At 50.2% G+C, this 25,401-nt stretch overlaps 1 protein-coding gene across 2 annotated transcripts in view; it reads left to right on the forward strand.

The window, feature by feature from the left end:
• Nucleotides 1-24,766, forward strand: part of CREBBP (CREB binding protein) — a 124,786-nt gene extending 100,020 nt beyond the window's left edge. For both annotated transcript variants that reach the window (XM_073214575.1, XM_073214576.1), the window contains exons 20-31: nucleotides 3,298-3,378; nucleotides 4,824-4,880; nucleotides 10,828-10,905; nucleotides 11,196-11,263; nucleotides 14,419-14,569; nucleotides 14,922-15,068; nucleotides 15,713-15,826; nucleotides 16,854-17,019; nucleotides 17,343-17,510; nucleotides 20,448-20,609; nucleotides 20,831-21,112; nucleotides 21,607-24,766. In XM_073214575.1, coding sequence (XP_073070676.1) covers nucleotides 3,298-3,378; nucleotides 4,824-4,880; nucleotides 10,828-10,905; nucleotides 11,196-11,263; nucleotides 14,419-14,569; nucleotides 14,922-15,068; nucleotides 15,713-15,826; nucleotides 16,854-17,019; nucleotides 17,343-17,510; nucleotides 20,448-20,609; nucleotides 20,831-21,112; nucleotides 21,607-23,724 — 3,592 coding nt within the window. In that variant the 3' untranslated portion in view covers nucleotides 23,725-24,766. The remainder of the gene's footprint in view (nucleotides 1-3,297; nucleotides 3,379-4,823; nucleotides 4,881-10,827; nucleotides 10,906-11,195; nucleotides 11,264-14,418; nucleotides 14,570-14,921; nucleotides 15,069-15,712; nucleotides 15,827-16,853; nucleotides 17,020-17,342; nucleotides 17,511-20,447; nucleotides 20,610-20,830; nucleotides 21,113-21,606) is intronic.
• Nucleotides 24,767-25,401: the final 635 nt, after the last annotated feature.

Below are 25,401 nucleotides of genomic sequence, written 5' to 3' on the forward strand. Positions count from 1 at the left end.
CTAATGGTACATTTTTTAAGTGTAGGCATACCACTCCTCAGCTTAATCTCATGAGCTGTGCTTTCTAGAATGCTGTACTCATAATTTCTTAGATTAACATGTAATTCTAAGGAAAGTGTGGCCTAATTCTACAATGGACATTGTAACTGCTTATACAGTTTTATTTTCAACTTTGACCATTTATGAACACTGTGGTGTTCCTCTGAATAATTACTTGGACACTTACATCCTAAACTGTTCGGGCACTTAGAACAAAAGAAAATCCTACAAACAATTTGAACAAGTGAAAAAACTAATATATAAACTACCATATGATTACATTTTCACTTGTTATCATGCTTGGAAAGTTTAAAAGCTCATGTTGGGAAAACTATTCTGTAGATTTTCTAGTTAATAGATATTATCTGTGGGTACCCCAGTTAATTTATATATACTGATATGGTACTTAGAACAATCTGCATTTGAAAATTTACTCCATATGTTAAATTACCCTTACAGATAAACTATGCAGTTACGTTGTGCTAACTTAGGTACCCAGATGTTCATCATCATCAGATTATGTAAAGTATTTCTTCTTTGCAATTCCATATTCATCAAACTGCTTCCTTCACCTGAGGCAGAATGTCAGGCAGGCTCTTAAGATTGAAAAGTGAACTTCTGAGCCCTTTTGGGTTTCCAGGGTGGGCAACGTTCAGACAAGGTAAGGTAGGGGCAGTCTGGCATTAACATCTGTCACCCGCCAGTTGCCAGGGTGGTTGTCAGCCCACTTGACTACATGCACACCTGCACGCCTTCTAAGGGCTGTTGTCAGTTCTCAGAAGGGCACTGATGTGAGACCCGGCTCTTCCCTTCCCTTTCTTAAACCTGAACAGGTTCTCGGCTCTCTAGTGTCTCTGGCATTGCTTTGGGACAGGTGCTAGGGAGTGTTAACTCTCTGTCCCTCCCAGTTCCTGACCCTAAGGCTCTTCAGGGGTGGGAGTTGCCCACACACAAGAGAGAGTAGGTTTCTGCGGGCGCTCCAGGGCCTGCCATTCAACCATCAGATGCTTCATTCTGGGCCAGGTTCCTCCACTGGAAAATGATGGGTTTATGGAGTTTGTTTCCTGGATGTGGCTGGGCTTGATGTCCTGCTTGAATAAAAGCTAAGAATTGTCCAGGATTTCAAAACCATTTAGGCTCACATGTAATCATTGTGGCAATCTCATTTCAAAATCTGTTGAGGGGTCCTCTTCTTGCTAGCCCGTGGGGGCTGTATGTTTGGCCATAAGAGGAACTGGAACGCTCAATTTCAAGTTGTATGTGTAAAAGGAAAGTGTTTGGCGTGATGGGGATCTTTTTACGTGTCGTTCTGGTGCCCCTGAATTGGCTTGTTGTTGCCGTACTTTGCTTCTTTCTTGCGGGTGACACTCATGCCTCCTGGGTGTGGAAATTCTCCTCACTACATGATATCAAGGCTCCCTGAGAACATTTACAAAATAGTCAATAACCAGAGTATTGCTGGAGTTCATTCAGAACAAAAGATAAATTTTTTCTCCAAAGCAAAAAAAACCCAGCATAGTTAATCTGTTTGTTCCTGGTCAGTTTTTAATCTTGACAGAATCTATTGATTGAATTAGTCGTAAACAAACTGGTCCCAGCAAGAAACTTTCATTAATCCAGTTGCAACCCACAGTGAATCTGTCATGTTCCTTATCAACAAACTGAAGAATTGGATAATCTTGAGATGTGTGCATGCTCTAAAATTTTATGCTTTTAGTTTACTGTACATGTTTGGCCACTGAAATAAAGCAGATAAAATGCTCAGTGTGTTTAATTAAGATCAGAATTAGAACTTTTGGGGGACCTGCTTAGTGGTAATGAAGACACAGTGGCCAGCACCCCGGTTGCTTGCAGCTGTGTGTGCGTGCATGAGTGACACTGCAAGTCTCTGCATCTCCTCCTGCGCTTGGCAGGTCTGTGGTGCCCAAGTCCCGTCACAGTGTCTTTAACACTAATCCTCTTGGCATCTCGTAGACATAGTTCTGAGCACTAAAACCGCATCTGATTGTGCTGCTGTCGCTATCTTACACTCGTCCTTTTGGCTCGTATGATCCACCTTCATCCAGCTTGCTGATTCTTACAGCGTCCCTGTGTGCCCATTCTGTTGCAGGCAGCATCAGCCTGCACTTCCGTTGATTTCTCCTTCATGTCCTTTCCAAACATTTAATAGTTTATTTTAATTGTTCTTATTTAATAGCTTGAGCCCAGGCTCTGTGTTATTGTACAAGAAATTGGGGTGGTGGATAATTTCTCAAATGCAGATTGTGCTTTAAAGATTATCTAAATTTGCTTAACTTGGATTGTCACCAAGTCAGAGCAGTCAAATCACTGAGTATCTCAGATTGATGAATGATTGGTCCCAAGACCAAAAAGTTAAAATCAAAGCTTAGAACTGAATTTTTAAAGTCTTTTTTAAGATTGTTCATGGATTTACATATATTGTATTGTTTATACAATATATCACAGTTTTTTCTCTGTATATTCTTATTGATAAATGGCTGGAAAGTCTTTGACCCCGATTGCATTTCTGTTAAATGTTTGTCTAGAATATGGATTTGGTTTCATTTGTATATAACCCAATTTAAATGATCAACATGAGAAAATAACAGGAAAAAATTAAAACCAGTTCTGGGTGCTCAACATTTTCATACCTTTAAAGATCTGGCTTAATACTGGAAATACAATTTCTTAATTGCTGTCAAGCATAAATTCTCTATTTTGAAAAACAAAAAACTATTTCATTTAAATTGTTTTTTTAAAAGGCCTTTTGTCAGACTGTTGTGTTCAAAGTAAAATTTTTCCATCTCAAACACTGGAGTTACATTTGATTTTCTCTAAGTAATAATGAAATTCAAACTCCTAAATTTAGGCTCCTTGCAAGTATAGTATTAACTACTCCTTGCAAACATCTGCATCTTGGAGCTGGATTGAGCCAGTCGTTGTTAGTGGTGATGGCCTGTGATGTGTGCGATGAGACCGAATGCTAATCGATGCTTTGCCTTGGCTTTCTGCTCTGTGTTGTCTCCGTGTTTGCGTCTTACCTTTCTGTCTGTGCTATTTGTTCCCTTCCCTGTTCTCTAATCCTGCCCTCCCCACCTGCCCCTGTGCCTTCCATTGTCCTCACTGACCCATCAATCAACCAACAACGCCCCCCCTTCGTCGTGGTGATCTGCCCTGCTCTGATTGGTGGCTTCGTTGCTTGGGTGGCTGTGTGTTATGATGGACCAGTTCACCCAAGTATGGCCTTCTTGCTGACAGGTATCACTTCTGTGAGAAGTGTTTCACAGAGATCCAGGGGGAGAATGTCACCCTGGGTGACGACCCTTCACAGCCCCAGACGTAAGTATTCTCCTTCTGTCCTCTTGTCCATGACTAAAGGGGAAGCATCACCACCGGTTTGACTTGGGTGTGGCATAGTTTTTATATTGACTTTGCCCCCATTCATACTTTAGAATGTAGCTGTTTGAGCTGAACACCAGAGCCACCTCCATACCTCCCTCCAATTAGGACTATGATGCTACAGCCCCCACGTAGTCAGGGGTCACTCTTGACCCTGCTCCATCTCTTCTTTTCAAACACTTGCTTTTTCCTAGTGACTGCCCGCCCCCATTTGGGGAAATGGTAAATTCTTAGTTATACCTAAAACACCAAGTAATCCAACTGACAGAACTGGCCGTAGCAAGAACTGAGTCTTGTGTACCCACCCCTTACCAACTTCCATCCCTTAGGGTGTAGAGTTACCCAAAGGCAGATAGTGAGATACTCCAAAGTGTGAGTGTGTGTCCTTCCTTACTGGAGGTTTGACTTGCTCACTAGCTGCTAGTACAGACATGAGTTGGTTCATTCATTCGTTCACTGAGTTCACCTCTTTCTCCCTGGTGTTTATCTTGTTGGAGTTACCTTTAGCGGTCAGAATGTGGTAAGCAAAAGCAAAGCCACAACTTGGATGGTCAGCATATATATATGTTTTAGATAGAAACCTAACACCCTGCCAGCCACTGTATCTGTCCAGGACCACCAACGGTTTGCATTTTTGTCTTTTCTGCTGCCTCTGCCATGATTCCTGCCGTGCTGGGAAGTCACCAGTGTGACTGTCCTCCCAAGGCAAGAAGGCTTCCCAGGACGCTTACTCTGCAGCCCAGGTTTACTTCACACAAACGCAGAACAAACCTTCACCACCTATGAGACATTCAAGCCAAAGGGACAGAAACTCCACACGCAATTCATTTTTATATCCCTTTTCGTCCTAATGCTTTGGTCCAGTTATGTGATTAATATTTGGATTTTATAATCCTGAGAATCAGAAGTAACTCACACATGCACTGGTCATAACAAAAGGGAAGTTGAAGCCAAATACTCAGCTCTTAAGAATAATGCCCCTACGTAGGTGCTGACCTTGTGTCACTGAGGGAATATTGTGATTAGAATGGGTTATACCAGTGTTGGTCAAATTGGGAAGCCATTCACCATATAGATACATTTGATTTGAAATGAACAATTTTATCCTCATATTTTGACTAGTCTTAATTAAATTTTATAAATTCTGATGATAGCTAGGAGGAAATATTCCAAGGAAGACAGAGAAAAAATAAATAGTAGTGCTTTTCTGTGGAATTGAATTGTACATGTTCATGCCATCGTACTTGATATTTCAGTTGACCAACATTTTCTTTTTATTGAAGAGCTAGTTACAAAATAATATCCCAAAGACCCTATAGTTTATACTCAACAGTTAAATTTAATTAATTAATATTTTTCCTTTTTTTTTTAAATAAAAAATCAAGGACAATTTCAAAGGATCAGTTTGAAAAGAAGAAAAATGATACCTTAGATCCTGAACCGTGAGTATATAGCTATTTCTTTTCTGACTTAAAGATTTTAGTTTCAGATCAGGAAAGTTTCTCCTTATGATTGGATTGTGGGAGAAGATGTTAGAAATAAATTATCCTGGATGCAATTTTGTGTGTTAAGTTATTTCAGATACAGATACCTCTTTTTTTGTTGTTGTTATCATTAATCTACAATTACATGAAGAACATTATGTTTACTAGGCTCCCCCCTTCACCAAGTCCCCCCGACAAAACCCATTACAGTCACTGTCCATCAGTGTAGTAAGATGTTGTAGAATCACTACTTGTCTTCTCTGTGTTGCACAGCCCTCCCTGTGCCCCCCTGACCCACATTATACATGCTAATCGTAGGGCCCCCTTTCTTTTTCCGCGCCCTTATCCCTCCCTTCCCTCCCATTCTCCCCAATCCCTTTCCCTTTGGTAACTGTTAGTCCATTCTTGGGTTCTGTGATTCTGCTGCTGTTCTCTTCCTTCAGTTTTTCTTTGTTCTTATACTCCACAGATGAGTGAAATCATTTGGTATTTGTCTTTCTCCACCTGGCTTATTTCACTGAGCATAATACCCTCTAGCTCCATCCATGTTGTTGCAAATGGTAGGATTTGTTTTCTTCTTATGGCTGAATAATATTCCATTGTGTACATCTACCACATCTTCTTTATCCATTCATCTACTGATGGACACTTAGGTTGCTTCCATTTCTTGGCTATTATAAATAGTGGCTTTTGGATGTAGAGTTCTATAGATGTCTATTAGGTCCATCTGTTCTAGTGTGTAGTTCAGTGCCTCTGTGTCCTTACTTATTTTCTGTCCGGTGGATCTGTCCTTTGGTGTGAGTGTTGAAGTCTCCTAAAATGAATGCATTGCATTCTCTTTCCTCCTTTAGTTCTGTTAGTATTTGTTTCACATATGCTGGTGCTCCTGTGTTGGGTGGATATATGTTTATAATGGTTATATCCTCCTGTTGGACTGAGCCCTTTATCATTATGTAATGTCCTTCTTTATCTCTTGTTACTTTCTTTGTTTTGAGGTCTATTTTGTCTGATACTAGTACTGCAACACCTGCTTTTTTCCCCCTGTTTGCATGAAATATCTTTTTCCATCCCTTGGCTTTTAGTCTGTGCATGTGTTTGGGTTTGAGGTGAGTCTCTTGTAAGCAGCATAGAGATGGGTCTTGCTTTTTTACCCATTCTATTACTCTGTGTCTTTTGATTGGTGCATTCAGTCCATTTACATTTAGGGTGATTATTGAAAGATATGTACTTACTGCCATTGCAGGCTTTAGATTCGTGGTTACCAAAGGTTCAAGGTTATCTTCTTTAGTATCTTACTGTCTAACTTGACTCGCTTATTGAGCTATTATAAACACAGTCTGATGATTATTTCTCTCCCTTCTTATTCTTCCTCCTCCATTCTTTATATGTTGGTTGTTTTATTCTGTGCTCTTTTGTGTTTCCTTTAACTGCTTTTGTGGGTAGTTGATTTTATTTTTTGCCTTTAGTTAGTATTTGGTTGGTCTGCTTTCTTTGCTGTGATTTTATTTTCTCTGGTGACATCTATTTAGCCTTAGGAGTGCTCCCATCTAGAACAGTCCCTCTAAAATACCCTGTAGAGGTAGTTTGTGGGAAGCAAATTCCCTCAACTTTTGCTTGTCTGGGAATTGTTTAATCCCTCCTTCATATTTAAATGATAATTGTGCTGGATACAGTATTCTTGGTTCAGGGCCCTTCTGTTTCATTGCATTAAATATATCATGCCATTCTCTTCTGGCCTGTAAGATTTCTTTTGAGAACTCTGATGATAGCCTGATGGGTTTTCCTTTGTAGGTGACCTTTTTCTTCTCTCTAGCTGCCTTTAAAACTCTGTCCTTGTCCTTGATCTTTGCCATTTTAATTATTATGTGTCTTGGTGTTGTCCTCCTTGGGTCCCTTCTGTTGGGAGTTCTGTGTACTTCCATGGTCTGAGCGATTATTTCCTCCCCCAGTTTGGGGAAGTTTTCAGCAATTATTTCTTCAAATACACTTTCTATCCCTTTATTTCTCTCTTCTTCTTCTGGTACCCCTATAATGCAGATATCGTTCCTTTTGGATTGGTCACACAGTTCTCTTAATATTGTTTCATTCCTGGAGATCCTTTTATCTCTCTCTGCATCAGCTTCTGTGCATTCCTGTTCTCTGATTTCTGTTCCATTAATGGCCCCTTGCATCTTATCCATTCTGCTTATAAATCCTTCCAGAGATTGTTTCATTTCTGTAATCTCCTTCCAGACTTCATCCCGTAGCTCTTGCATATTTCTCTGCATCTCCATCACCGTGGTTATGAGCTTTATTTTTAATTCTTTTTCAGGAAGACTGGTTAGGTCTATCTCCTTCTCAGGGTTTGCCTCTGTGATCTTGGTCTGTATCAGTTTCTTCTGCCTTTTCATGGCGATAGATTTGTGGGGAGCTGGCGCATGTGTTGGGTAAAAGAAAGTCCCTTCTTGCCAGTTTGTGGCCTTCCTCTCCTGGGAGAACAGCGGTCTCTAGTGACTTGTGCTGGGCAGCTGCGTGCAGACGGGGCTTCTGATTCTTGCCCGGCCGCTGTGGAGTTTATCTCCGCTGTAGCTGTGGGCGTGGCCTTCCTTGGGCGGCTGCTCCGATATGGTGGAGCCGCATCAGAGGGGGAACAGGCAGGAGGCTGTTTATCTCCGTGAGGGGCCTCCAAGCTGCGCTGCGGGGGTTCAGGCACCCAGAGTTCCCCAGGATTCGCAGCTGCTGGACTAAGTGTCCCAGGACACTTCCGTCCAGCTGTGAGGTCCCTGTCCCTTTAAGAATTCCAAAAAGCACTTGCTTTTCTTTGTCCCGGGTGCACCAGCTGCGGGGACCTGCTCACAGGTCTTACTGTCCTGTTTCCCTAGTTTTCAGCACCCCCCGCATGCACTGTGTCTGCGCTCTGGTGCGGATGGCTGGAGCTGGGTGTTCAGCAGTCCTGGGCTCCCTCTCCCTCCCTGCTGACTCCTCTCCTCCCGCCGGGAGCTGGGGTGAGGGGCGCTCAGGTCCTGCCGAGTCGCGGCTGGTATCTTACCCCCTTCGTGAGGCACTGGGTTCTTGGCAGGTGTAGATGTAGCCTGGCTGTTGTCCTGCATCTTCCGGTCTCTCTTTTAGGAAGGGTTGTATTTGTTGTATTTTCAAGAACATGTATGGTTTTGGGAGGAGATTTCCGCTGCTCTACCTAATGCCGCCATCTTGGCTCCGCCCCTCAGATTCTTCTTAACTCACACAAAACATGTATGTCTCTCTGGCATGCTTTCTGGTTACTGAACTGTAACAATGTTAAGATTGAGCCAATTTGGGCTGTGTTAGAACCGTTCTAATTACTTGGTCACTGATGTCTTTAAGATGCTAATCACTGAACCAAAGGCAGGGATATTTGCTGGACTAGTACTAGAATCACTTAAAAGGAAATTTCAGAAAGGAACATGTCTTAGAAACCACTTTCTAAACAGAACGGACACCCTGGTGTATGTTCTTTCCACTGTGGTGTATTTTCAAAGACTATGGTCAAATACTTTTCTCCAGTGATCAAATAGAATGCTGCATATGCAAAGTTTTCCTTGTAATAGCCCCTGCCTTGTAAAAAGCCCCTGGTTTCAGAGTTTTCAGAGTTCCTGTAGCGTGGGGCCCTCTCCCAGGTCCCCAGAGCGGATTCCTGAGGGTGCCCCAGTGTGTGAAGATGCCCACTGCATGCTGTCACTGTGGTGAGTGCCCACCTAGCGCTGCCTGGTGAGCACAGGCTCCAGCAGACATGTAGCTGTGGCTGCAGTGCATTGGGAGCTGAGAATCAAGTCCTCCTCTCCCTGAGCCCCCACCCCAGTTCCAGGAGGCTGCTTGCCACAGGGGAAGACACAGACTTTCCACCCAGGCTTCATTTTTGAAACCTAGCTTTGCTTTGGGAACTTCTAATGTCTCCTACTAGCAGTGCCCAGGCAGGGGGCACATTGGCTACCAGAGATGGAGCCTTAGCAAAGTGCCTGGTTTGTGGGGACCTGTGTCTTTAATGACCAGTGCATTGTTTGTCCATCTTCCTGTTCATGTTATTATGTTCTCCCCTGAACAATTTTCCATATTTTCAGATTTTTATTCACTTTTCGAGATATATACATGGAAACCTGAGATGCTAGGAGGTGGGGAATACACACAGGAATAAAGGGGAACCCTGTCCTTCAGCTGTTTATCTTCTAGTAGGAAAAACAGGTAGTTCTCAGCGTAGACGGCAGGAGGCAGGAAAGTGGCCCAAAGGCGAGGGGCCCTGTTTTGGGCAGAGTGGCATCTTGGACAAGGTGACACTCATGTGGAAGCAGGTGTTGAGGGAGGGGCAGAGCATCCTAGATAAAAAGGGGTGAAAGAACATGGGACATTCTGTGGCACTACAGGTGAGCTCATTGGTTAGTAGGTAGAGAATCAGAGAAAATGGACTGAGCCCGAGCCCCAGGAGACGAGGAGCAGGCAGAGGGCATCCTGTCGAGGGCCACTCGCGCTGTTCTTTGACATGCAGATTTCCTCCTATGTGACTGTGGAGGTTTGAAGGACAATGTTGGTTTCTGATGTGGAAAGATCGCCCTGGATCTGTGAGGTAGATTCACCAGGAGAAAAACTTGCTCCCTAGTAGGGAGACTAGTTAGGAGACTGAGACTAGCAGCTGGGGCAGGAGGTGGAGTCTGATCTAGGGGGGGACTGTGGTAGAAGAGGCCACGCTGTGGGAGTGAGGAAAGGCCAGCTAGGGGCAGCTTAGGTGAACGTGTGCACAGAAAGCAGGGGGCCAGCCAGCTGGGTGACAGCAGGTAGGAGGTGGGAGGGGTTGAAATTCAAAATTGATAGAAAGGGATCTAGAATATGTTTTTGACATTGTTCCTTTCTTAAAAAGTTATGAGGGCAGAGTTGAGAGTGGTGCATGTTTGGAGGCTTGTTGCCTGCTGACTTAAAGTTCTCACCCTCAGGGATGAGCCCCAGTCGCGAGGCCTCAGCAGGAGCTGGGGAGGTGATGTGGTGCTTGAGGGGAGCAGGGGTCAGGCCGCTGGGGGAGAGGTCGGGGGAGGTGGCGCTGAGGGACTGCTGCTGCTCTGCTCACTTGTGCACACGCGCGTGTTCTCCTCCGAGAGAACAGGACTAGAGAAACAGGGTCAGGCTCCATCTGTGGTTGAAAGCTTGCTCAGCATGGGCAGGGGAAAGATCAGAGGCCAGAGACTCAGCAGACACTAGTGAGAACATGTGTCGGGTCCTGGGGTTCAGCAGCCAGGCTGGAAGAGCCTGAACCCAGGAGTTGGGGGGGATTGTGCTTTCTAGCTGTGGTGGCAGTCAGAGCAGCTGAGAAAAGGGAAGGTCTTGACCTTCCAGTGTGTTGGCAGTGAGGAGCCCAGGTAAGCCACGGGGGGCCTGGCGATGTGCCCCCTGCTCTCTGATGTGTATTTGACTAAAAGCCACCATCTGTCAGTCAGCTTGGCACATCCCACCTTTGTGACTGACTCAGAGCAGATGCTTCCTGCTTAGGCTTAAGAACAAGTGTTTGTAATTCTGAAACTATTGTTCTCTGCTGAAGTCAAGTTTAGGCATTTATGGTCACCTAGTGCAAGCATTGGTCTTGAATTTGTGTAGTAATACTGGAAATACTGGCCTGTAAAATAGACCTTTCTCAGCAATTTTTAAAAGTAAAGTTTCATTTCTGGTTGCAAAGGAGATGGGGAGGAGAGGAATGAGGCATTTGTCCAAAGCAGAGCAAGTCTGCTTTTCCAATAGAAAATACCAAACCGATGCGTTTTAAATACGGCTGAATCGATGAGCAGCTGCATTGGTGCTGCAGATCCTGGAAGTGATCAGGCATCCAGGGGGGAACCGACACAAGCGCTCGCAGGCGGCGCTGCTGTGCACCCCCTGTGCGTTACAGTGCGCTGTCTTTGTCTTCTAGTTTTGTGGACTGCAAGGAGTGTGGCCGGAAGATGCATCAGATTTGTGTGCTCCACTATGATATCATCTGGCCTTCCGGGTGAGTGGTTTCCCGTGAACTCAGGAAAGGGGGACCACGCTCTGCAGAGAGGGGAGGGAAGTGCCTGCTGCCACCACCGCATTCCATTCATCGTCACATAGATAGCAGTGGGCTCTAGATCTAAGTGTCACGCGTTCGCCAGTTTCAGGGATCGCGGGGCCAGAGCAGTCTGCCTCTTCGCGTCTGTGTGGCGGCTCGAACTGCCAGCAGAGTGCTCTGACGCCGGCTTTCACTGGTCTGGCAACATACACTGTCTGATATAATCTGGTCACACCCCTTATTTTTTGTAGCTTTGTGTGCGACAACTGCTTGAAGAAAACTGGCAGAACTCGAAAAGAAAACAAATTCAGTGCTAAGAGTAAGTCGTGGAAAGGGCTTCCATCTTCTGCCCTTTATGTTTTACGAACTTGTACTCATTTTCCCAGTCTCTTTCTGGTTCTTCTCACACATGCCTTTGGCATTCATTTGCCCAAGGTTTTCATATGTGAGTTTCTTAGCCTTAAAGAGAATCATTGGCTTGATCTTTGTATGACAAGTCAGTGCAATGGTGTATTCTTTTCCTATATTCATATTTAAAATAACTATTATACCCAGCAGTAATATAATAGTAGTATGACTTCATTCGGGTACCCGGACCCGATTCCAGTGTGCGTAAGTATGTGGGAGGGGGTCTTCCTGTGTACAACACCAAGCAGTTCTCGAGCACCAGCAGGGTCTTGGAGAACTCAACTCAGCCCTGACGCTGTGTGCCCAGAGACAGTACCGGGTTTCCAGGCTAAGGGCTCCGTCCCACAAGACTGCCCTCCGCCCCCAACTCCAGGCGCCGGTCGCTGGTCGCAAGCTCCAGGCAGTTCCCTGTGCTTCTGACCTACCGGCTGCAGACTGGAGATTCCCACGACCTCCCCCTTAGGTTTGATTGATTTGCTAGAGCGGCTCACAGAACTCAGGAAAACACTTAGGTTCACCAGTTTAATAAAGGATACAAGTTAACAGCCAGATGAAGAGAGACACAGGGCAAGGCCCCCAGTACAGGAGCTTCTGTGCTCCTGGAGCCTGGGGCCTGGCTCGGGGGCACATGGAGGTGTTCTGGCTCCCCAGGCTTAGGAGCCCTCCCCGACTGAGAAACAGGACCCAATGGATCAGAGAGAGCATTAAGCTCTTGTTAGGGGGGTGGGTGAGTCACTGCGTGGTCATTATTGACTAAATTATTGGCTGATTTAACTTCCAGCCCCTGACCTTGGGTGGAGGTTCAAAAGTCTCATTAATATGACAAAACACCTATTTCACCTTTAAGACTGCAGTGTTTTCAGGAACTGTGGATGAAGACCAGATATACTAGGGAAATATATATTTGGTTATATGAATGACCAAATATGTATTTCTTATGACTCATTATATTATAGTCAGCTTTATGATCAGTCCATGTTTTAGATGAAAGCTTAGAAAGCTTGGATATATGGTAAACTTGGTAAATTCTGAGAGAAGATTTGTCAACACTTCTTTTCAAGTAGTTTAGAAATAAGGGTCCCCCTTACACTTCCCTCCAGCCCCAGCCCCCTCTGATCTCCTGTTTGACCAACACTCTCATCCCTGGGCCCATGTGGCCATTTGCCCGACAGTACACGCTGCCTCTGCTGTTGCGAGGCAGTGACCCTCCCAGTCCCACTGGGAATCAGCCACCTCCACCCAGAACTTGGCAGGAGCCTGGTCAACACAGCAACCTGTTGGGCATGTCACGGCTGCATTTAGGGGCCACTGGTGACTGTACACTGGTGATAAAGCAAGCAATTGATTGCTACTAGAAGTGACCTTCCAAAGATAATCTCAATTTCTTCAGAGAGCATTCTAAAGCATGTAATCTGTAATCTTTGCCGACTCAGTTTCCTTGTACTGGGGACCACCTCCTGCAGCATGGCATTCCTGGGCTGTGCTTCTGCTGAGTTGACAGCAAATCTGAGGAAGAACACCACACACAGCAGCGCTAAAGCCCCCATGCTCAGGGCGCCCCAGCAAGAGCCAGACCATCTACAGAGCTGGAGGTAGAAGAGAAGTGGGCTAGAGGGGAGAGATGGTGGGGGTTGGGGTGTTAGCAGGCAAGGGAAAGCCACTCCATAAGCTTCCAGTCAGTGTTAATTCCATTCAGACTCTTGTTACCAAATCCACAGTTATACTCTAACTTAAGCTCATTCTGGAGAACCTTTTGCAGTATTAATGAACTCACCACCTATTATAATATTTCTCTTTAGATCAGTTTCCCAGCTGAGCCACCATTGACTCTTGTGGCCAGATAATTCTTTGTTATGGGGGCTGTCTTGTGCTTTATAAGATTTTAGCAGCATCCCTGGTCCATCCAAAATGTCTCCAGATGTTAACAAATGCACCGTGGGCACCATGGCCCCAGGTGAGAACTGCTGCCTTCAGAGGCCCATTCTGAGGTCATGGAAGCAGTCAGCAACTTAGAAGCACTTTCCTGGGCCAGAGCCTCCGTGACCAAAACAGAAGAACTGCCAGGAGAGCTAGCCGCCAGCGGTGGGTGGGGGGGCGGGGGCAGTCGGCTCAGGGGGCGCTGGTGGGAGAGCTGGCCCAGCCCCACCGTCAGTGACAGAGAATGACAGAGAATGAGGGGCCCTGGCTGGATACACTGTAGAACATTCACTTAATAGAGAGCAGGAAAGGTTTGTACGTGCATCAGCATGGCCTTGCACGTACCTGTAGGATACAGGAAAGGGTGCCTCGTTCTTATTTGCGCTGATGGTGTGAGATCTCTTCAGCTGGCTAGTCACCAAGTGACACTTGACTGCTGATCATCCCGCCACAATCCCTCCCTAGTTCCCAGTACACACAGGTCAGCTGGTGTGGGTGCAAGGGGAAAGGGACCTCAGATGCCTCTGAGATCAGAGTAAGAGAGTATTTTACTATGTTAGGTTAGGAAAGCCTTCCTAAAGGTAGAGCCCAGAGGTCAGAAAGCAGAGGGCCTGCCATGCGTGGTGGGTGAAGATGCACATTGAATGCCGTTTGGGGAGGGGAGGACAGTTTAGGTTTTAGGCTGAATAATTCCACTTTTATGCACATATCCTACAAAGATCTTTGCACGTATGCATAAGGGGGAATGTGCAGGGATGGCCACTGCAGCAGGTGGAGCGGGGGGCGGGGAGAGGCACACCGTGAGAGAACGGAAGCAGGCCCCTCTGTGGAAAACTGGGGCGTGGTCTGCCTCCCTGGTCTGGTCTGCCTTCAGGGCTCTTCTGCCATTTTTGGTTAGAAAAAGATGCAAATATCTGGGCGCTTAATGGCAGTTTTCAGTATGTGAAGGGCCTGAGATTCTGGAGTCTGTCTTTCCCTTATTGAAACGCTCACCTGGCAGGACAGACCAGGTAGGTCCCTTCTGGATTTGGAGATCGTTGATCCTTAGAGTATTACACTCCGCTGAAGGAAAAGGTGGATTCGGTGGCCTTGGCTGCTACCTCCACGACCCTTCCGAACCCTCTCACCTGCTTGCTCTGAACTTGCCAGGGCTGCAGACCACACGACTGGGAAATCATTTGGAAGACCGAGTCAACAAGTTTTTGCGGCGGCAGAATCATCCTGAAGCCGGGGAGGTCTTCGTCCGAGTGGTGGCCAGCTCAGACAAGACTGTGGAGGTCAAGCCCGGGATGAAGTCACGGTCTGTGTGCCGGCATCCCGGTGTTTCCTAAGCACTGTCCCAGCAGTCACCCCACCTGACTGACAAAAGCCCCGCTTTCTGGCAAGCCTTGAGTTTGCATGATTTCAGGGCTTTTCAACAGTTAGCATGCAGCCAGCCCTTCTCTCAGTGTCCCAGATTCATTAGGGGAGGTCACATTCCCAGTCACATCCAAGAGTGTCACAAAGAATGGAATCACAGGTCCAACCTGCCCCGGGGCCAGGAGAAGAGGTGACTCGGCCTTCAGTTCCCATGCGCCGAGTGGGTGTAGAGCAGCAGGTCTCAGTTGTAAAGCACACAAGTGTAAATATCAGCCTCTCGGCTTCTATTTCAGGTTTGTGGATTCTGGGGAAATGTCTGAATCTTTCCCGTATCGAACCAAAGCACTTTTTGCTTTTGAGGAAATTGATGGAGTGGATGTGTGCTTCTTCGGGATGCACGTCCAGGAGTACGGCTCTGACTGTCCCCCTCCAAACACAAGGTAGCCTCCGTGTCCTTCGGGCCGTGTGTCCCTGGGCATGGAGGGTGACAGATGAGGCTGCACATGTCTTAAATGTGTCTTAGAACTGGGTTCAAATAAAATAAGCCACATGTAACGGAGCTAGTTAGTTTAGCTTTCCACTCAGCCCTTGGGAAGTAAGGGTTTGCTGACACTTCAAGCGTGCTTGTTTTGTGAGTGCACGTGGGCCCCTGTCCTGGGCTTGCTGTAGTCTCTGTCTCACCTGGAGCAGGTACACTGGAGAAGGGTGGGGCGCTCCGCCCTCCCGCCCTGGGGGCTGGCGTTCACTGCTGCCCCTGTGAAAGTGAAGCCCCTCGCCAGGAGCTGCTTTGTGTTCATTCCCTGCCCTGGGTGAGAGGCATCAGAGTGGCTGCCTCGGTTTGCGCCCTCCCACCCTGGTTCCCCAGTGTGCCATGCTGCAGCCATGTAGCTCCATGCAACACTGAATCCCGTTCGTGAGTTGGTAGCAGCAGTTGCTGATGTCAGTTTTCTTATGTCGTGTTTGTGGCCAGTAAATGCTATCAGAACAAAGTTTATTTCTTAAGGTTTTTTGGGAGTGCTACTGTTCGGTTTCAAGTTTGGGGGTACACTGAACTTTCCATTAATTTTTCCCTGCTCCACCCCAGGCGTGTGTACATATCTTATCTGGACAGTATTCATTTCTTCCGGCCCCGATGCCTCCGGACAGCTGTTTACCATGAGATCCTTATTGGATATTTAGAATATGTGAAGAAATTGGGGTGAGTTAAATTCAAATTATTCAGAACTAATAAAAAAAAACTCCAGTTTTAATTTTCACTGTATATTAAGTTGTATGTGTTTTTAACATCCTTTGATTCAGAAAGACCCCTTTCCAGATGCTGTCTTGGGGTTCTTCCATGTACATATGCTTTCCCTGCCTTCTTTATTCTTTTCATTTTTTTTTTTTCATTCTAGTTTTTTTTTAGCTTTATTAAGATATATTTTGTATATTTTAAGATTTGCCAATTTCTGACATACACTTCAGTGATTTTTAGTAACTCTACTGGGTGGTGCGACCATCACTGTAAAGGAATTCCAGAACATCGTCCCCTGCCCCACAAGACCCCCATGCCCGTTTGCTGCTAATCTCTGTTCCAGCCCTGCCCCCAGTGACTACTAATCTCCTTGCTGTCTCCATAAATTTGCCTTTTCTGGGCATTTGGTATTAGTGGAATCCTATAGGATGTCATCTCTTGCATCTGACTGCTTTCTCTTTCTCTTTTTATTTTCTAGAATTTGAAAAAAATTAGAGGCATTTGATTGAAGTGTCTTGAATAGAATGACGAGATTTATTTCGACTTTAATCCCTTAGAATAACCAGTGCTTTTCCAGTGTGCAGCAGAAAGTAGATAGGAAATTCAGTGTGTCCCTGGGTACAAGCCGTTTGGTAAACCTGATGAGTTACTGTCTCCCCGGGCTCCCTGAGGCTCGTCGGGCTCCCCTGCAGCCTCGGCCCCTGTCCCATGAGCACACCCCAAGAGGGAAGTATCTTAGGTCTGATTTCCAGGCATGCATCTGCACACTCCAGAGGTTTGCCCTCTCCCACACTCCTTGCACACTGGTTTGGAACCTATCTGAGTGAGGCTCTTACACATTCTGCCACAAGTGTTGTGCTAATTTCTTTGTTTCTTTTTTCATTTATTTCTATTCTTGCTTTGGTCCCTGTTCTTTGGCTGTTACCCCTGGGAGGCAGGGACAATTTCACTTGCCACTTTGGTCTGAATTATATATGTGTATGTCCTGTAGGTATGTAACGGGACACATCTGGGCCTGTCCCCCAAGTGAGGGTGATGACTACATCTTCCATTGCCACCCCCCTGATCAAAAAATCCCGAAACCAAAGCGCCTGCAGGAGTGGTACAAGAAGATGCTGGACAAGGCATTTGCGGAGCGCATCATCCACGACTACAAGGTACCCGTGTGGAGCAGGGCTGCGAGGTGGCTGTGTCCCCACCCAGTTAGCTGCCTCCACGTGGCGTCCTCTCACGGGCACCCATGTTAGAATGAGATTCACTTAGAAGGGTTAGAAAGCGGGAGAAAGGGAGAGTGTGAGCTGGAAACGTAGGAGCCTCTTCCCAGCAGTCTGTCGGGATTTCTGGCTGGTGGTCAGAAAGCAGTCTCACCACGGTGCGCATTTTGGGGGTGATCTTGGCAGCCACGCACTCCGCAGCTGCACCGCCTTGGCCCCAGGGGCGCCACGTGGGCCCTCCTCTCACTGCCCCGTTGTCCCTCCAGGACATTTTCAAACAGGCAACTGAAGACAGGCTCACCAGTGCCAAGGAGCTGCCCTATTTTGAGGGTGACTTCTGGCCCAATGTGCTGGAGGAGAGCATCAAGGAGCTGGAGCAGGAGGAGGAAGAGCGGAAGAAGGAGGAGAGCACTGCGGCCGGCGAGACCCCCGAGGTACAGCCCGTCTGCGGGGGGCGGCGGCGGGGCGGGGCGTGTGCCCCAGGTCTGCGGCGGCATTTCCTCCCACGGCCTCACCCTGTCCCTGCCTGCCGCGGGTCGGGCCCGGCGCCTGAGGGCGCAGCCCACCCTGGATGCTGGGCGAGCAGAGGTGCGGGCGCTGGAGGTGCAGCACCCAGCAGAAGGTGGATGGGCAGGGCCTGCTCTGGCTTCTCTGGGCAAGACGGGTGGGGCCGAGACAGGGAGAGGACGGAGGGCGTCCTGCCGGGGAGCCCAGGCCAGATGCAGGTGGGGGCGGCATGTCCCAGGCCAGGAGCCATCAGCTGATGGAAACGCTACCAGAGGGGAGACTGCTGGTCGCCAGGCCTTGTTCATGCGCTCCGTTACAAGCAGCCTCCCCGACCCCCGCACCCCCAGTTCTGCATTAGATGTTTGCATTCAGGCACTCACCCTGCTCCCCAGGCCCTGCGTGTACAGGCCCCATCCTAGCGTACAGTGAGACTGAAGAAAACTCCATCACTGCCCTCGGTGGGGGGGTGGGGGGCGTTTTGAGTAGGAAAAACAAACTAGGAACCCGCCTGGTGCACTGAGACAGCAGTGGGGCTGCGGAGAAAGGGAGCCCAGGCGGGAGGGAGGAGGGTGGGCGGGGCTGGCTTCCAAATGGAGAGGGACCTGGTGAGGACAGGAGCACCGAGATCCGGAGCAGGAGAACCGTTCAGCCCAGCTGGGAGCACGTGTGCTGTGCTCCAGGGCACTTACGACAAGGTGATGGTGGATTTAGTTGGATTTGTGGTCCTGGAGGCAATGAGAGAAGGACTGCAGTCATGTTTTTAGAGCAGCCACCCCAGAACTCGGGGGCAGATCTTTGTGGCCTGTAAGGAGAGGCCTCGCTCAGGGCCACCTCCGGTGTCCGGGGCCTGAGCCACTGACGCAGCATGGCTGCCTCGCCCGGGGAAGAGGAGGGTAGAGCGCACTGTGGGAAGAAGGTGAGAACTGGCCGCGGCACGTCGACATTCAGACGCCTGTTAATGTCAGTGTTGAAGAGGAGCAGAGCTCGGGCAGCTTGTGACTGGTGCTTGGGCCGGGGTCTGGGATGCTGGGTGGGGCCGCCGCTTTGCATGCACACACGACACACTGTGTGGCTGCTGCATGCCAGGCAGCAAGCTTTAGTGTGTCTATCGCCAGACAGTATCCGTAGTCCTTCCCGGAACGGAGAACACAGCCAAGGATGCGATAGGCATCTGTGTCACAGGCGGGTCCCAGAAGAGCTCAAGGGCTCGTGTCGGTTTTGACTTCTTTTGCTGGGGCCTCCCCGGAGGCCTGATCCTTCATCTGACCCCCGACCACACCCCGGGGCGGTGGGTGATTCGGGCCTGGAGAAACTCCTCAAGGGAAGACAGGAGGACAAGGGGATCCCACACTCGAGCCTACCTTTGAAGTGTGAGCCAATTTTTAGTGGAAAGTAAGAATTCCAAGCAGGAGGAGACCAGAGCTGATTTGTGGGCCCCAATGTCCCTCTACCACTGCCTGATGCTAGGCACAAGAGGCGGCCGGAGTCAGTGGGAATCCAGGCCTTTGGGGGCGCGGGGGCAGTAGGTTCGGTCAGCAGAGGAAAGTGCGCCTGCTGGCAGGGCTTCCCTGCTCCGTAGAGAGAGGCTCTGAGGGGGACACAGGCCCCAGTGGGGGTCCCATCCAAGGAGGACAGGCCTTGCCTCTGGCCTGATAGCTGTGGGGCCGCCTGAAAGTAGAAGCAGATGAGGGCTGCTGACTGGGGTGCAGTGGGCAGGGCAGGGCAGGAGGCAGAGGGTGAGTCTCTGTTCTGTGTCCAGTTCATGGAGGCGGCGGGCGCTCTCCTTCCCCGGGCCCACCCAGGCCTTACGGGGACCTGGTTCCTCAGTGTGGGCACTGGCTTTGCTTATGCATGATGCTTGGGGTGGAGCACTACCTTGCCATTGAAGCATTATTTGGCTGTATTTTCTAAACTTTGTGCAGCAAATCTATTTAACTTGAAAAGAATAGGCTTTATTTTTCAGAACAGTTTAGAAGCTTACAGAGAACTTGAGCAGATGGTGCAGCGCCCGGTGCTTGCGTCGGTGCCTCACATTTGTTACAGGTCTGAACCATGTTGATGCCTTATCATTACCCCGTCTGTAGTCATTCAGTGTCCTTTTCTGATCCGGGTCCACGTGCCATCCAGCGTGGCCAAGCTGCCCTAGACACTCCTGCCTGCGCCCAGAGAGTCTCTTCTGTCTCTCTCTTTCCCTCTCTCGCCTCTTGTTAAAGACGAAGTTCTGGACCCAACCTGATGAACTTTTCTACCTTGCAGCCTAAGTGACTTAAGAGCCTGAGTTTGTCCCAGACTGGATCGTTTTCACTGAGGGCCGAGACCCCCCTTAAACTGAGGCCAACTAAAGCACTAACCTGGGTTTCAGGCCCGAGCAGCCGTGGGGTGGGAGCAGGATCCGGGCTACGTGCTGCCCTCAGCTGGGGCCTCGTGTGGGTTCTGGAAGCCCTGCTCCTGCCGGGTAGCAGCTTCTGCTGGCGCCACGCTTGCGTCTCCTGCACTATGGATGTCTAGAGCCGTTGGCAGGCATGCCAGATGGGGCCTGGGGCTGCGGGTGGAATGATGTGGAATGATGGAGAAGGGCTTTCATTCAGTTGGTCGTTAGATGCTGAACTAGCCCCTGGGCGTACTTCTCCCTTGAGGGGGATCGTGCTGCAGTGGCTGGCCTGGCACAGGCAGGGCTGGATTTGTGTCTGTGTCGTCTTGGCACCCGCTCTCTCAGCGACTTATGAAGGCAGCAGTTTGCTCCCAGCTGCGCAGGTAGGGCCTCTCCATGGTCTCCTGCCTGGGGCAGGGCTCCTGGGAGCCTCCCCATGGCCTAGGTGTGGAGGAGGACCAGACTCATCTGATGAAGGCACATGCTGTTGCAGGGCAGCCAGGGCGACAGCAAGAATGCCAAGAAAAAGAACAACAAGAAAACCAACAAGAACAAAAGCAGTATCAGCCGAGCCAACAAGAAGAAACCCAGCATGCCCAACGTGTCCAACGACTTGTCCCAGAAGCTCTATGCCACCATGGAGAAGCACAAAGAGGTAGAGACGGGGGGCGGGAGGGGGAGGGGAGGAGGAGCCCCTGCCGGCTCTGGAGGACCCACTCAGTTCCACCCCGGGAGCCAGGGTCCTGGACGGGAACCTAGGCTGCGGCATCCGCTCGCTGTGGCCCGGACTCGGGCTGCAGTGGCCCCGCCTGCCGGGACCAGCCCTGCCTCCTCTCCGCAAGGCTGACGCGCCCCTCTCTGCACCTCTTCCCACAGGTCTTCTTTGTGATCCACCTCCACGCCGGGCCCGTCATCAACACGCTGCACCCCATCGTCGACCCTGACCCTCTGCTCAGCTGCGACCTCATGGATGGGCGGGACGCCTTCCTCACACTTGCCCGAGACAAGCACTGGGAATTCTCATCCTTGCGCCGGTCCAAGTGGTCCACACTGTGCATGCTGGTGGAGCTGCACACCCAGGGCCAGGACCGCTTTGTCTACACCTGCAATGAGTGTAAACACCACGTGGAGACGCGCTGGCACTGCACCGTGTGCGAGGTAAGGCCTTCCAATAGGCTCTCCTGGGGAGGACTTCCCAGCCCCATGCCCCCAGAAGTAGCACCCAAGAGAGCTGCTCTCTGGAAACCCAGGCCTGTTCTTCAGCGCTGTTGGGTGCGCTTGGGAAGAAACAGGTATGGCCTCTGCTGCTCCTTAATGCTCAGGCTTCCTGGACTAGCCAGGGGAGTGGACGCAGTGGGTCTGGGTGCCATTCACAAGGGCAGAGGAAGGAAGGAAAGGGGAACAGTGTCCAGCAATGCGTGCCCAGAGCCTTGGGCAGAGGAAGGGCCGTAGGGCACGTACATGTGTGAGCTGTGTACCTGCACACACGTGTCAGACAGCAGGTGGGGAAGGGGCAGAGGCATCCCCGAAGAGGGCAGGCTTTGGGTGGGTGGGGGACACAGCAGTCCTTGGCATCTGCCGGCCTCTTCTGGGGTGTCTGCTCGTGCGGGGCCACATGCTGATGCCAGCTTGTCTCCTGTCTTCATCTGCAGGATTACGACCTTTGCATCAACTGCTACAATACGAAGAGCCACACCCACAAGATGGTGAAGTGGGGGCTGGGCCTGGACGACGAGGGCAGCAGCCAGGGGGAGCCACAGTCCAAGAGTCCCCAGGAGTCGAGGCGCCTGAGCATCCAGCGCTGCATCCAGTCGCTGGTGCATGCCTGCCAGTGCCGCAATGCCAACTGCTCGCTGCCGTCCTGCCAAAAGATGAAGCGGGTTGTGCAGCACACCAAGGGCTGCAAGCGCAAGACCAATGGGGGCTGCCCAGTGTGCAAGCAGCTCATCGCCCTGTGCTGCTACCACGCCAAGCACTGCCAGGAGAACAAGTGCCCTGTCCCCTTCTGCCTCAACATCAAACACAAGCTCCGCCAGCAGCAGATCCAGCACCGCCTGCAGCAGGCCCAGCTCATGCGCCGGCGGATGGCCACCATGAACACCCGCAACGTGCCTCAGCAGAGCCTGCCCTCCCCTACCTCAGCACCGCCCGGGACCCCCACACAGCAGCCCAGTACGCCCCAGACACCACAGCCCCCCGCCCAGCCCCAGCCCTCACCCGTGAGCATGTCGCCGGCTGGCTTCCCTAGCGCGGCCCGAACTCAGCCCCCCACCACGGCATCCGCCGGGAAGCCTGCCGGCCAGGTGCCGGCGCCACCACCCCCTACCCAGCCGCCCCCCGCAGCTGTGGAAGCTGCGCGGCAGATAGAGCGTGAAGCCCAACAGCAGCAGCATCTGTACCGGGTGAACATCGGTGGCGGTATGGCCCCTGGGCGCACGGGCATGGTGGCCCCGGGCACCCAGATGGCCCCCGTGAGCCTCAGTGTGCCACGGCCAGGCCAGGTTGGGGCGCCCGTGGTCCCCAGCCTGCCGCCTGGCCAGTGGCAGCAGGCACCCGTTCCCCAGCAGCAGCCGATGCCCGGCATGCCTAGGCCCGTGATGTCCATGCAGGCCCAGCCGGCCGTGGCCGGGCCACGGATGCCCAGCGTGCAGCCTGCACGCAGCATCTCGCCTGGCGCCCTGCAGGACCTGCTGCGGACCCTGAAGTCGCCCAGCTCCCCACAGCAGCAGCAGCAGGTGCTCAACATCCTCAAGTCGAATCCCCAGCTGATGGCCGCGTTCATCAAGCAGCGCACGGCCAAGTACGTGGCCAGCCAGCCTGGCTTGCAGCCCCAGCCGGCCCTGCAGCCCCAGCCTGGCCTGCACCAGCAGCCGGGCCTGCAAAACCTGAGTGCCATGCAGGCTGGTGGGCCGCGGGCCGGTGTTCCTCCTCAGCAGCAGGCCATGGGGGGCCTGAACGCCCAGGGCCAGGCCCTGAACATCATGAGCCCGGGGCACAACCCCAGCATGGCGAGCATGAATCCGCAGTACAGGGAGATGCTGCGGAGGCAGCTGCTCCAGCAACAGCAGCAGCCGCCGCCACCCGGGGGTGCAGGCATGGCAGGCGGCATGGCGGGGGGCATGGCCGGCCACAGCCAATTCCAGCAGCCACAAGGACCGGGCGGCTACGCCCCTGCCATGCAGCAGCCACGCGTGCAGCACCTGCCTATGCAGGGCGGCTCTGTGGGCCAGATGGCAGCTCCGCTGGGGCAGCTCGGCCAGATGGGGCAGCCTGGGCTGGGCACGGACAGCACCCCCAGCATCCAACAGGCCCTGCAGCAGCGGCTCCTTCAGCAGCAGCAGATGAAGCAGCAGCTGGGGTCCCCGGGCCAGCCGAACCCCATGAGCCCCCAGCAGCACATGCTCTCAGGACAGCCTCAGGCCGCGCACCTCCCTGGCCAGCAGATGGCCACGTCCCTCAGCAGCCAGGTCCGGTCTCCGGCCCCAGTCCAGTCCCCGCGGCCCCAGTCCCAGCCTCCACATTCCAGCCCATCGCCACGGATACAGCCCCAGCCTTCGCCTCACCACGTCTCCCCCCAGACTGGCTCCCCCCACCCGGGACTCGCAGTCACCATGGCCAGCTCCATAGATCAGGGACACTTGGGGAACCCCGAACAGAGTGCGATGCTCCCACAGCTGAACACCCCCAACAGGAGTGCGTTGTCCAGTGAGCTGTCCCTGGTCGGCGACACCACAGGAGACACCCTAGAGAAGTTCGTGGAGGGTTTGTAGCATTGCGAGAGCACCACTTTTTTTCCCCCTTTCATCTTGGACCTTTTGTACTGAAATCCAGGCATCTAGGCTCTTTTTATTCCTAGATGGAACTGCTACTTCCACGCCATGGAAGGGTAGATTGCTGTTTAAAGAAACAATACAAAGAATATATTTTTTTGTTAAAAACCAGTTGATTTAAATATCTGGTCTCTCTGTTTTTTGTTTTTTTGTTTTTGTTTTTTTGTTTTGGGGGGAGGGGGGTTTGTTTGGATTCTTTTTGTCGTCATTGCTGGTGACCCATGCCTTTTTTTAACGGGAAAAACAAGTTCATTATATTCATATTTTTTATTTGTATTTTCAAGACTTTAAACATTTATGTTTAAAAGTGAGAAGAAAAATAATATTCAGAAACTGATTCTTGAAATAATGCAAGCTTATAATGTATCCCGATAACTTTCTGACGTTGCGGGAAGATTTTTCTATGGTGAACTCTGTGGGCGCTCTCCAAGTATTACCCCTGGACGATAGGAATCGGCTCCTGCGTGCACACATGTACACCCACACACATCTATCTATACCTGCTGGCTTAAGCCAGACTCTTGTCTTGCAGATGTAGAAATTGTTGCTTTGTTTCTCTGATAAAACTGGTTTTAGACAAAAAATAGGGATGATCACTCTCTTAGACCATGCTAATGTTAATAGAGAGAAGCATTCTTTTCTTTCTTCTATGTGAAACTTGAAATGAGGAAAAGCAATTCTAGTGTAAATCATGCAAGCGCTATAATTACTATAAATAAGAAAATTCAAGAAGATTCAATCACTGTATAGAATGGTAAAATACCAACTCATTTCTTATATTGTTAAATAAACTGTGTGCAACAGACAAAAAGGGTGGTCCTTCTTGAATTCATGTACATGGTATTAACACTTAGTGTTTGTTTGGGTTTTTTTGTTATGAAAATGCTGTTTTCAACATTGTATTTGGACTATGCATGTGTTTTTTTTCCTCATTGTATATAAAGTACCGCTTAAAATTGATATAAATTACTGAAGTTTTTAACATGTATTCTGTTCTTTAAGATCCCTGTAAGAATGTTCAAGGTTTTTATTTATTTATACATATTTTTGGAGTCTGTTCTTTGTAAGGCATGATTCTGGTGGTTTGCTCATAGAAAAGAGGCAGGGGCCATGGTCCTGGTGGCCATGTGGGTGGCCGCTGGGCTCAGCCAAGGCCTGGAAGGCCCTGTCCAGCAACGGGAGCGACCAGCTCAGTGACGGCTGCATATGCCGAGTGCTCACAGGACCCTCCCTCCAGTTAAGGATACGGATGGGTCTGAAACATCACTTTGTCTCCAGCCCACCTCCCCCATTGTAGCCAACCCACCCACCCAAAAAACCGTAGTAGGGAGGGTGCAGTGTCACCCCCTCCATAGACAAATCCCAGAATTGATATAAAGGGTGCTCCGGCAGAGTGCAGGTGGTTCCCTCTCCCCCAAAACCATGGGTTCAGTGGGGAAGATGCTGCCATGCATCACGTCTCACTGCCACCTCCGACGCTGGGCTGGGCAGTTAGCACCAGGCCCCTTGTTCTCCGTGCTCCTCTAGAAACAGCAAGGTGCTGTCCCCAAGGCCACTGAGGGGAGCCGGCTGGAGTGCCGGCCACCAGCCCTCCTGTGGTCAAGGTGGCCTCCAGCT

This window comes from Manis javanica, chromosome 10 (assembly GCF_040802235.1).
Source record: "Manis javanica isolate MJ-LG chromosome 10, MJ_LKY, whole genome shotgun sequence".
NCBI lineage: Eukaryota > Metazoa > Chordata > Mammalia > Pholidota > Manidae > Manis > Manis javanica.